Raw genomic sequence first — 12,677 nt, 5'->3', positions numbered from 1 at the left:
TCAATTTTGGTAATGTTCTAAAAAACGTTCTCCAACTGGTTTGACATTGGGAATGTTCTAAAATAGTTCAGAGAAGTAAGACGTTCTCAGAACTTCCCTGAAACCTAAAAACAAACGTTCTAAGAACAGGCAAAATTGTCCCTTCTCTTCTCAGAACGTTTGAAGAACTTTCAGTTTTACCGGACAGGAAAGTATGGCTTCCTTCCCACAACCAATGTGAAACCAAAAACATACGTTCCCACAACTTCCAAGGAACCAAATGTGCTAGCTGGGCTGTATGTAATAAAATAGGATATGTTAAACAACTGGGTTGAGAAACATTGCTGCAGGGCATATTCAGGCGGTTGAAACATTCAAAGCATTGCAGCTCGAAATACGACAACATAAAAGAGCAGACAACTCTCTAATGGAATAGCGAACGCTATCCTTTCTATAAAGTAGATTTCTACCTGCAAGATTTGGAATGATTCGCCCCACCTAGTAGTCCTTCACCCATAGACTCTGGTTCTCAGGGTTAGCCACTTTGAGTTGGCAAGCAGGAGGGGAGAGGAGGGTGTGTGTGTGGGTGTCTGTCTGCGAGAGGAACTCTGGTATACCAGCACTTTCTCCCTTAAAGCACAGTGTCCCCCGACACAGACATCCAGAGACTAGGAAGGGGCCTGGGCCTCGCCTGGTAGCTCTCCCACCGTTCGAGGCATGTTCCCTGGGTAGACGTCTCAGGTCCTCAGCTTGAGGATGACGGTGGCCAGGATGAGGAAGAAAGTGTTCCAGCCCAGGGTGACAGCGAAGCCTCGCCACACCATCATCCTGGAGAGACCCCAGCCTGAGGGAGAGACGAGAGAGAGAGAGAGAGAGAGAGAGAGAGAGAGAGAGAGAGAGAGAGAGAGAGAGAGAGAGAGGAGAGACAGACAGAGAGAGAGAGAGAGAGAGAGAGAGAGAGAGAGAGAGAGAGAGAGAGAGAGAGAGAGAGAGAGAGAGAGAGAGAGAGAGAGAGAGAGTGTGTGTATCAGTTTGACATGGAGGCTCAGGCCCTACTGTGGTGGAAAGAGGAGACAGAGACAGACAGAGACAGACAGACAGAGACAGACAGAGACAGCCAGACAGAGACAGACAGAGACAGACAGAGAGAGACAGAGACAGACAGAGACAGACAGAGACAGACAGAGAGAGCAGGATCGCGCTCCTCCACTGGAAGCCCATGACTAAGTCACGTGTGTCTGTGTGTGTGTGACTACTGGCATTGTGAATCATTTAGAACACTTCGCTGCTGATCCCGGACGAATCAGGTGTCTAAAGTATCAAGTAACACGTGTGTGTGTGTGTGTGTGTGTGTGTGTGTGTGTGTGTTTAGGGAGACACATAGGGCCTGATGTCACAACTCGGTGCAGACAGGATATAAGCTTCAATGTACAGTGTTGTGTAACTAATTGCTATTGGATAACGTGTGTGTGTGTTGTGTGAGTGTGTGTTACCTCTGTACATGATGCATCGTAGGGCTTCAGAAGCGTAGGTCTGGGGCAGGGCCAGACTGATGTAACGTAGTGGATAGGGAATGCACTCCACAGGCCAGATTATACCTGTAGGGAGAGGAGGAAACAGAGTGTCTTAGAGAAAGAGAGTCTTAGAGAAAGAGAGTCTTAGAGAAAGAGAGAGTCTTAGTGAAAGAGAGAGCGTCTTAGAGAAAGAGAGTCTTAGAGAAAGAGAGAGCGTCTTAGAGAAAGAGAGAGCGTCTTAGAGAAAGAGAGAGTCTTAAAGAGAGAGTCTTAGAGAAAGAGAGAGCATCTTAGAGAAAGAGAGAGAGAGAAAAAGAGTCTAAGAAAAAGAGAGAGAGTCTTAGAGAAAGATAGAGAGTCTTAGAGAAAGAGAGTTAGAGAAAGAGAAAGTCTTAGAGAAAGAGAGAGCGTCTTAGAGAAAGAGAGTCTTAGAGAAAGAGAGTGTCTTAGAGAAAGAGAGAGTCTTAGAGAAAGAGAGTCTTAGAGAAAGAGAGAGTCTTAGAGAAAGAGAGAGAGTCTTAGAGAAAGAGTCTTAGAGAAAGAGAGAGTCTTAGAGAAAGAGAGTCTTAGAGAAAGAGAGAGAGTCTTAGAGAATGAGTTGTAAGAACTGAACTGGAATTTAACTGAACTGAATAAAATGTATTTACACTTCATTGTGAAAACATGCAAGAGATAATATTGTATATTGACATAGTGACCAACCCCCCCAAAAAGACCACTGAGGTTTGTGTATGTGTGTGTGTGTGTGTGTGTGTGTGTGTATGTGTGTGTGTGTGTGTGTGTGTGTGTGCATGCTAGCGTGTGTCCTTGTGTGTGTAAGACCTGGGTTCAAATACTATTTAGGGTATTTTAATTACTTTAAGACATTTAGAAGTATTTACATATTTTTTATTTGAAAAGACAAGTAGCTGAAAATACTCAAACACTCCCGTGCATTTAACCGAGGCATTTAACCGAGGCATTTAACCGAGGCATTTAACCGAGGCATTTAACAGAGGCATTTAACTGAGGCATTTAACCGAGGCATTTAACCGAGGCATTTAACCGAGGCATTTAACCGAGGCATTTAACAGAGGCATTTAACCGAGGCATTTAACCGAGGCATTTAACAGAGGCATTTAACTGAGGCATTCAACCGAGGCATTTGAAAATAGTATTTGAAAAAAGTATGAAAGAACTTCCAAATAGTAGGCTATTAATAGGAAATCATTTGAAAATACTTTAAAATACTGTCAATAGAAATTGATTTAGGCAACATGATTAAATACACAGAAAATACGTTTTTAAATAACAAATACACATGTATTTGAACCCAGGTTTGGTGTGTGTGCGTGCTAGCGTGTGTGACGTACCACTGACGATGAGATTGGGGTAGAAGATACCCAGGGCAGCCTGGTTGGCGTTCTGTTCATCATCGATAGAGGATGAGATGACCAGACCAAAGGAAATGCCTGTTACACCCTGCAGCACGATCAGAGCAATCACCAACACCAGGTTCCCCTCGTTAGGAATCTGGAGAGAGGTGGAGGAGGGAGGGCGAGGTGGAGGAGGGAGGGAGAGGTGGAGGAGGGAGGGAGAGGTGGAGGAGAGGGGAGGGAGGAGGAGGAGGAGGGAGGGAGAGGGGAGGTGGAGGAGGGAGAGGTGGAGGAGTGGAGGGAGGGAGGAAGGGAGGGAGAGGTGGAGGAGAGGAGGGAGGGAGGGAGGGAGGGAGGGAGGGAGGGAGGGAGGGAGAGGTGGAGGAGAGGAGGGAGGGAGGGAGGGAGGGAGGGAGGGAGGGAGGGAGGAGGAGGAGGGAGGGAGGAGGAGGAGGAGGAGGAGGAGGGAGGGAGGGAGAGGTGGAAGGGGAGGGAGGAGAGGTGAGGGAGGGAGGCGGAAGAGGAGGGAGGGAGAGGTGGAAGGGGAGGGAGAGGGGAGAGAGAGAGAATATGTGGGAGGAGAAAGACAGTAAAAAGTGAGAGAAAGAAAGACAGAAAAGGAGGGATGGTAAAAAATAGGAAGTAAAGGTGAAAGAGCATGTCATGTTATACAATGATATAGTGTGTGTTGCATAAGGTCCTGAGTCTTTCTATTGTCATAGTACAGAGACCTGGGGGTGGGTGTCCGTCTATCTATCTGGCTCCACTGACAACGTGTAGAAATAGACTGCATGGAGAGGGCACATGGACGCTCGGATGCCACAGCAATCAAAGGCTGTTGTCGTGGCTATTCCGTAGTGATCCTTAGATACGATGGACTCAGGTAGAGGCAGAGGAAGAGATTTATACTCCAGTCACCTCTTTGGACTGTCACAGTCATTAAAAACACACACACACACACACACACACACACACACACACACACACACACACACACACACACACACACACACACACACACACACACACACACACACACACCATCCTAAGCAGTTAAGGCTAAATGCCACCCACCAACAACAGTTCCATCCACGTTCCTATTGACAATCAATTGAGTCTAAAGTTTATATTCATCCATTGTCCTCAGGTTGACCTATCCAGACCTGGGTTCAAAAACGATTGCATATCTTTCACATACTTTTACTTTCATTTTTCTAACACATTGTTGAAGAAAAGTTTCTAATGTAATTCCGCTGCCATATTATATTGAGGTTTATGGTAATTATTATTATTTTATTCCAGGGCAGAGGAGAAAATAATGTCTATTTGAAAGCTATAAAAAATTATGCAGCTCGCATAAAAAAAAAATAGTTGCTTTCAAGCTATACAGGCGAACCCTGACATACAGACTATCAGCCATATTACTTAACCCTCCAGAATATACATCTCCACAGTCACACCTTGCTGCTCAGTGTGTGTCCACCACACCAGTGGAACAGGGATGTGAACACGAGGCAGGGACCTTCAATCATTCAGGAGTCATGATAAGCCTTGCTGATGAAGACGGATGGTGTCAACGTGTGTGTGTTTGTATGTGTGTACGTGTGTGTGTGTGTGTGTGTGTCTGTGTGTGTGTGTGTGTGTCTGTGTGTGTCTGTGTGTGTGTGTCTGTGTGTGTCTGTGTGTGTGTGTCTGTGTGTGTCTGTGTGTGTGTGTGTGTGTGTGTGTCTGTGTGTGTCTGTGTGTGTGTGTCTGTGTCTGTGTCTGTGTGTGTGTGTGTGTGTGTGTGTGTGTGTGTGTGTGTACGTGTGTGTGTGTGTGTGTGTGTCTGTGTGTGTGTGTCTGTGTGTGTCTGTGTGTGTCTGTGTGTGTGTGTGTCTGTGTGTGTGTGTGTGTGTGTGTGTGTGTGTGTGTGTGTGTGTACGTGTGTGTGTGTGTGTCTGTGTGTGTCTGTGTGTGTGTGTGTGTGTGTGTGTGTGTGTGTGTGTGTGTGTGTCTGTGTGTGTCTGTGTGTGTGTGTGTGTGTGTTACCTTGAAGACGAGCAGCATTAAGAGCAGTAGTAGAATGACCTGGATGCTGATGACAAACAGCTGGGAGATGAGATGGGCCAGCACGGTCTCCAACGAACTAACACCTGGAGAGAGAGACAGACAGAGACGGAGACAGAGACAGAGACAGAGACAGAGACAGAGACAGAGACAGAGACAGAGACAGGAGAAAGAGGGAGTAGGGAGAGAATAGTGGGACAGGAGAAAAGGAAGAATAAAGGTGGGGAGAATAAAAAAATATATATTTCTGAAAAACTGGCCCATGGGGATTTAACCAGATCTCCTGCTCATGATGAGCCAACAACTCCCACTAGTGGTCTGTACTGGTCAGTACATCGATAATGACCAGAAACTGTCAAAGCATCTCAAATGGAACCCTATTCCCTATATCCCTCACAAATTGAACCCTATTCCCTATATCCCTCACAAATGGAACCCTATTCCCTATATCCCTCACAAATGGAACCCTATTCCCTATATCCCTCACAAATGGAACCCTATTCCCTATATCCCTCACAAATGGAACCCTATTCCCTATATCCCTCACAAATGGAACCCTATTCCCCATATCCCTCACAAATGGAACCTTATTCCCTATATCCCTCACAAATGGAACCCTATTCCCTATATCCATCTCAAATGGAACCCTATATCCATCACAAATGGAACCCTATTCCCTATATCCATCTCAAATGGAACCCTATATCCATCTCAAATGGAACCTTATATCCATCACAAATGAAACCCTATTCCCTATATCCATCACAAATGGAACCCTATTCCCTATATCCATCACAAATGGAACCCTATTCCCTATATCCATCACAAATGGAACCCTATTCCCTATATCCATCTCAAATGGAACCCTATTCCCTATATCCATCTCAAATGGAACCCTATTCCCTATATCCATCTCAAATGGAACCCTATTCCCTATATCAATCTCAAATGGAACCCTATTCCCTATATCCATCACAAATGGAACCCTATTCCCTATATCCCTCACAAATGGAACCCTATTCCCTATATCCCTCACAAATGGAACCCTATTCCCTATATCCCTCACAAATGGAACCCTATTCCCTATATCCCTCACAAATGGAACCCTATTCCCTTATCCCTCACAAATGGAACCTTATTCCCTATATCCCTCACAAATGGAACCCTATTCCCTATATCCATCTCAAATGGAACCCTATATCCATCACAAATGGAACCCTATTCCCTATATCCATCTCAAATGGAACCCTATATCCATCTCAAATGGAACCCTATATCCATCACAAATGGAACCCTATTCCCTATATCCATCTCAAATGGAACCCTATTCCCTATATCCATCACAAATGGAACCCTATTCCCTATATCCATCACAAATGGAACCCTATTCCCTATATCCATCACAAATGGAACCCTATTCCCTATATCCATCTCAAATGGAACCCTATTCCCTATATCCATCTCAAATGGAACCCTATTCCCTATATCCATCTGAAATGGAACCCTATTCCCTATATCCATCTCAAATGGAACCCTATTCCCTATATCAATCACAAATGGAACCCTATTCCCTATATCCCTCACAAATGGAACCCTATTCCCTATATCCCTCACAAATGGAACCCTATTCCCTATATCCCTCACAAATGGAACCCTATTCCCTATATCCCTCACAAATGGAACCCTATTCCCTATATCCCTCACAAATGGAACCTTATTCCCTATATCCCTCACAGATGGAACCCTATTCCCTATATCCATCTCAAATGGAACCCCATATCCATCACAAATGGAACGCTATTCCCTATATCCATCACAAATGGAACCATATTCCCTATATCCATCACAAATGGAACCCTATTCCCTATATCCATCTCAAATGGAACCCTATTCCCTATATCCATCTCAAATGGAACCCTATTCCCTATATCCATCTCAAATGGAACCCTATTCCCTATATCCATCTCAAATGGAACCCTATTCCCTATATCCCTCACAAATGGAACCCTATTCCCTATATCCCTCACAAATGGAACCCTATTCCCTATATCCCTCACAAATGGAACCTTATTCCCTATATCCCTCACAAATGTAACCCTATATCCATCTCAAATGGAACCCTATTCCCTATATCCATCACAAATGGAACCCTATTCCCTATATCCATCACAAATGGAACCCTATTCCCTATATCCATCTCAAATGGAACCCTATTCCCTATATCCATCTCAAATGGAACCGTATTCCCTATATCCATCTCAAATGGAACCCTATTCCCTATATCCATCTCAAATGGAACCCTATTCCCTATATCCATCTCAAATGGAACCCTATTCCCTATATCCATCTCAAATGGAACCCTATATCCATCTCAAATGGAACCCTATATCCATCTCAAATGGAACCCTATTCCCTATATCCATCACAAATGGAACCCTACTCCCTATATCCATCACAAATGGAACCCTATTCCCTATATCCATCACAAATGGAACCCTATTCCCTATATCCATCTCAAATGGAACCCTATTCCCTATATCCATCACAAATGGAACCCTATTCCCTATATCCCTCACAAATGGAACCCTATTCCCTATATCCATCTTAAATGGAACCCTATTCCCTATATCCATCACAAATGGAACCCTATTCCCTATATCCCTCACAAATGGAACCCTATTCCCTATATCCATCACAAATGGAACCCTATTCCCTATATCCATCTCAAATGGAACCCTATTCCCTATATCCATCTCAAATGGAACCCTATTCCCTATATCCATCTCAAATGGAACCCTATTCCCGATATCCATCTCAAATGGAACCCTATTCCCTATATCCATCTCAAATGGAACCCTATTCCCTATATCCATCTCAAATGGAACCCTATTCCCTATATCCATCTCAAATGGAACCCTATTCCCTATATCCATCTCAAATGGAACCCTATATCCATCTCAAATGGAACCCTATATCCATCTCAAATGGAACCCTATTCCCTATATCCATCACAAATGGAACCCTACTCCCTATATCCATCACAAATGGAACCCTATTCCCTATATCCATCACAAATGGAACCCTATTCCCTATATCCATCTCAAATGGAACCCTATTCCCTATATCCATCACAAATGGAACCCTATTCCCTATATCCATCTCAAATGGAACCATATTCCCTATATCCATCTCAAATGGAACCCTATTCCCTATATCCATCACAAATGGAACCCTATTCCCTATATCCATCTCAAATGGAACCCTATTCCCTATATCCATCTCAAATGGAACCCTATTCCCTATATCCCTCACAAATGGAACCCTATTCCCTATATCCCTCACAAATGGAACCCTATTCCCTATATCCATCTCAAATGGAACCCTATTCCCTATATCCCTCACAAATGGAACCCTATTCCCTATATCCATCACAAATGGAACCCTATTCCCTATATCCATCTCAAATGGAACCCTATTCCCTATATCCATCTCAAATGGAACCCTATTCCCTATATCCCTCACAAATGGAACCCTATTCCCTATATCCCTCACAAATGGAACCCTATTCCCTATATCCATCTCAAATGGAACCCTATTCCCTATATCCTTCAAACTCAACTCTGGACCTTGAAGCCAGTTCCACTGGGGACTGATTTAGACCTGGGACACCAGCTGGGTGCAATTCATTATCAGGTAGAACAGAAAACCAGCAGTACTCCGGACCTCGTAGGGTAAGAGTTGAATACCCCTGCCCTATATAGTGCACTACTTTTGACCAGGGCGCATAGTGGTGCGCTATATAGAGAATAGGGTGGCATTGGGGACACTTGGGCCCTTGTCAAAAGTAGTACACTAAATAGGGTATAGGGTGCCATTTGGGACAAAGATTGCTATCCACTTAATGGACTTTGACCTCTTACCTGCAACCCAGCACCTGTCCATTAGTCCCTCTTTCCTCTCTATCACGAAGGAGAGAGCCGTCAAGCCCACTGCCAGGTAGAAAGTGATGCTGTGTAGAGAGAGAAGGGAGGGGGAGAGAGATAAGAAGGGAGGGGAAGAGAGAGAGAAGAAGGGAGGGGGAGAGAGAGAAGAAGGGAGGGGAAGAGAGAGAGAGAAGAAGGGAGGGGGAGAGAGAGAAGAAGGGAGGGGAAGAGAGAGAGAAGAAGGGAGGGGGGAGAGAGAGAAGATTGGAGGGGGAGAGAGAGAGAGAAGAAGGGAGGGAGGAGAGAGAGAGAAGAAGGGAGGGAGGAGAGAGAAGGGAGGGGAAGAGAGAGAGAGAGAAGAAGGGAGGGGAAGAGAGAGAGAAGAAGGGAGGGGGAGAGAGAGAGAAGAAGGGAGGGGAGATTGAGAGAAGAAGGGAGGGGGAGAGAGAAGAAAGGAGGGGGAGAGAGAGAAGAAGGGAGGGAGGAGAGAGAGGAGGAGGGGGAGAGAGAGAGAAGGAGGGAGGGGAGAGAGAGAAGGAAAAAGGGGAGAGAGAGAGAAGGAGGGAGAGAGAAGGAGGGAGAGAGGGGAGAGAGAAGGAGGGAGAGAGGGGAGAGGGGAGAGGGGAGAGATTGAAGGGGATGGAGAAATAGGAGAGACAAGGAAAGGAGAGAAAGGGGGAAAAGAGAGAATAAAGACAGGAGAAAGACAGGATAAAAAGTAATACTACAGCTTTGTTTCAGTAATGCTGACTAGGTTCAGACGTGGACTGAATCTCTACCTCAGAACGGCTCCTGGTGTCACAAACGTGGTGAAGTCTGAGTTCAGGCTGCCATAGATGGGCTCCTCAAACTGGAAAGAGAAACGTGCCAAAGAGAAATAGTGAGTTGAATATTTTACCCCCAGTGCACCGTGCATCTGTGTATTCATCAGGGACCAATGGAATGGACCATGGTTATACATTCAATAATGCAGGCTACATCACAGTCTTTTAGAAGGAATATGTGTGACTCTCTGGCCTTCATCAGAATCAATGGTCTTGGCAAGACAACATGTCGCTATAGCATAAAGAAGCTAGGTTAGCATCGAGGCTAGTGGATGTGGATGGCAGAATACTATCAACACAGGCTGTGCATCCCAAATGGCACCATATTCCCTACATAGTGCACTACTTTTTACCAGAGCCCTATGGGCCTTGGGAATAGGGTGCCATTTGGGATTCAGACAGGTTTTTAAGGGGTTATTCTTGTCATACCTTGACAGGAAAAGAGGCCAGGTAAGACATGTTCCCCATCTTATACTGGACGAAATCCTGAGGAGGGAACAGACAGTCTGTTTCAGTCCACTACTGGATGTAGTCTTGATCAACAGCTGGGGTGCATCTCAATAGTCTAAACAAGCTACTTCAACAGCTGGGGTGCATCTCAATAGTCTAAACAGGTGACTTCCTCACCTTGTCACATTTCCTTAATCTGCACTGATGTAAAAAAAAAAACTAGACAGTTGAAAGCTAATTCCCAGTAGGCATTGATTTTGCCATGTTACTTTCATCCATGGTGTTTTTTAGATCAGTCCAGATGAGGGAGAAATACCCTGCTGCTATACAGTCAGTGTGTATTGGATTAAATTATATGAAATAAAGATATCATCTGTATAAGTAAGATTTTGAAAGCCAGACGGCGCCATAAACAATAAAGCAAACTTCACATTGAAGTAAAGAGCATGTAGATCTGCCCTAAAGAAAGAACAGGGGACTCTGGTGTACCTCAAAGGCGTCTGCTAGTTTCTTCTGAAGCATCATGGCGATCTGTTGATCTGATGACAAAACACACTAGGTGAAAGGTGAAAACAATGTCATCATTATCAAGTCTATTATCGACTGAAAAATGCATTTGATTGATCAATTTAATAAACCTTTTTGTGTAATAAAAACCTCTCAAGTTTAATCAACATCTTTAAAAAATCATTAAAATGCCTTTTTCCAATCTCCATCATTCAGAAGACCCACACAGTTACACTACCACCTAGTGGTCAATTTCATAGCCAACGTCTCTATTGTATTGTATTCTGTTCTACCATTAGCTATTCTATTCTAATTCTATTCTAGCCTCTCTGAGGGTGAATTCTCTCACACATTGTCACATGCCAACAGACTGCGGAGTGAGAGCTTACTGGTCAGGTCCAGCCAGACGTGCACCGACCCTCCATCCACTACCTCCTTAGAGACCTGGCGCTGGATCATCCTGCACAATACAACACACACCACAGAACAGAACAGACATGATACAGTAAGGATCCTGTACAATACAACACACACCACAGAACAGAGACATGATACAGTAAGGATCCTGTACAATACAACACACCACAGAACAGAGACATGATACAGTAAGGATCCTGCACAATACAACACACACCACAGAACAGAACAGACATGATACAGTAAGGATCCTGCACAATACAACACACACCACAGAACAGAGACATGATACAGTAAGGATCCTGTACAATACAACACACCACAGAGACATGATACAGTAAGGATCCTGTACAATACAACACACACCACAGAACAGAGACATGATACAGTAAGGATCCTGTACAATACAACATACACCACAGAACAGAGACATGATACAGTAAGGATCCTGTACAATACAACACACCACAGAGACATGATACAGTAAGGATCCTGTACAATACAACACACACCACAGAACAGAGACATGATACAGTAAGGATCCTGTCATGGGGCGGCAGGTAGCTTAGTGGTTAAGAGCGTTGTGCCAGTAACCAAAAGGTCGCTGGTTCTAATCCCCGAGCCGACTAGGTGAAAAATCTGTCGATGTGCCCTTGAGCAAGGCACTTTACCCTAATTGCTCCTGTAAGTCACTCTGGATGTAAATGTAATACAGAACAGAGACATGATACAGTAAGGATCCTGTACAATACAACACACACTGCAGAACAGAGACATGAGTACTTTATTGCTTGGTAACATTACAGGCATGCATCACAAGACACAGTCCACTGATATTCAACATACCCTCCCCTCCATATGTATTTGGACAGTGAAGTTACAATTGTACATTTGGCTCTATACTCCAACAAATGTTTCATACGAGGCGACAGTACAGAAAGTCACCTTTTATTTGAGGGTATTCTCATACATATCTGTTTTACCGTTTAGAAATGAAAGCACTTTATGTATCTAGTCCCCGATGTGAAGAAGTCATAAGTATTTGGACAAATGTACTCATAGTGTATTAAAGTAGTCAAAAGTTAAGTATTTGGTTCCATTTTCCTTGCACACAATGATGGTTTCCCTGGCATTCTAATTTTTTGGGTCCAGGACTACGCTTAATCTGTGTCTGTCTGAGAAACCAGCCCACACAGTCGAAGAACATATTGGTGTATAATGTATACTCAACAAAAATATAAATGCAACATGCTACATTTCAAAGATTTTACTGAGTTACAGTTCATATAAGGAAATCAGTCAATTAAAATAATTAATTAGGCCCTAATCTATGGATTTCACATGACTGGGAATACAGAGATGCATCTGTTGGTCAGATAACTTTAAAAAAGTGTGACCACCATTTGCCTCATGCAGCGCGACACATCTCGTTCGCATAGAGTTGATCAGGCTGTTGATTGTGGCCTGTGGAATGTTGTCCCACTCCTCTTCAATGGCTGTGCGAAGTTGTTGGATATTGGCAGGAACTGGAACACACTGTCGTACACGTTGATCCAGAGCATCCCAAACATGCTCAACGGGTGACATGTCTGGTGAGTATGCAGGCCATGGATGAACTGGGACAGATTATTGCGACATGGGGCCGTGCATTATGATACT

At 44.2% G+C, this 12,677-nt stretch overlaps 1 protein-coding gene across 1 annotated transcript in view; it reads right to left on the bottom strand.

Annotated features, from left to right (window-relative positions):
* Positions 1-492: 492 nt before the first annotated feature.
* Positions 493-12,677, bottom strand: part of abch1 (ATP-binding cassette, sub-family H, member 1) — a gene marked incomplete at its 5' end in the record, with an annotated part of 47,246 nt that continues 35,061 nt past the window's right edge. Inside the window, 9 exons of the mRNA XM_084193314.1 lie at positions 493-823; positions 1,473-1,577; positions 2,846-3,005; positions 4,880-4,983; positions 8,818-8,906; positions 9,600-9,670; positions 10,074-10,130; positions 10,584-10,633; positions 10,991-11,061. Coding sequence (XP_084049440.1) covers positions 717-823; positions 1,473-1,577; positions 2,846-3,005; positions 4,880-4,983; positions 8,818-8,906; positions 9,600-9,670; positions 10,074-10,130; positions 10,584-10,633; positions 10,991-11,061 — 814 coding nt within the window. The 3' untranslated portion in view covers positions 493-716. The remainder of the gene's footprint in view (positions 824-1,472; positions 1,578-2,845; positions 3,006-4,879; positions 4,984-8,817; positions 8,907-9,599; positions 9,671-10,073; positions 10,131-10,583; positions 10,634-10,990; positions 11,062-12,677) is intronic.

Source organism: Coregonus lavaretus, assembly GCF_964263955.1.
Source record: "Coregonus lavaretus genome assembly, contig: HAP1_SCAFFOLD_231, whole genome shotgun sequence".
Taxonomy (NCBI): Eukaryota; Metazoa; Chordata; class Actinopteri; order Salmoniformes; family Salmonidae; genus Coregonus; species Coregonus lavaretus.
The sequence above is the reverse complement of the archived record's forward strand: the minus strand, read 5'-3'. Positions and strand labels throughout refer to the sequence as shown.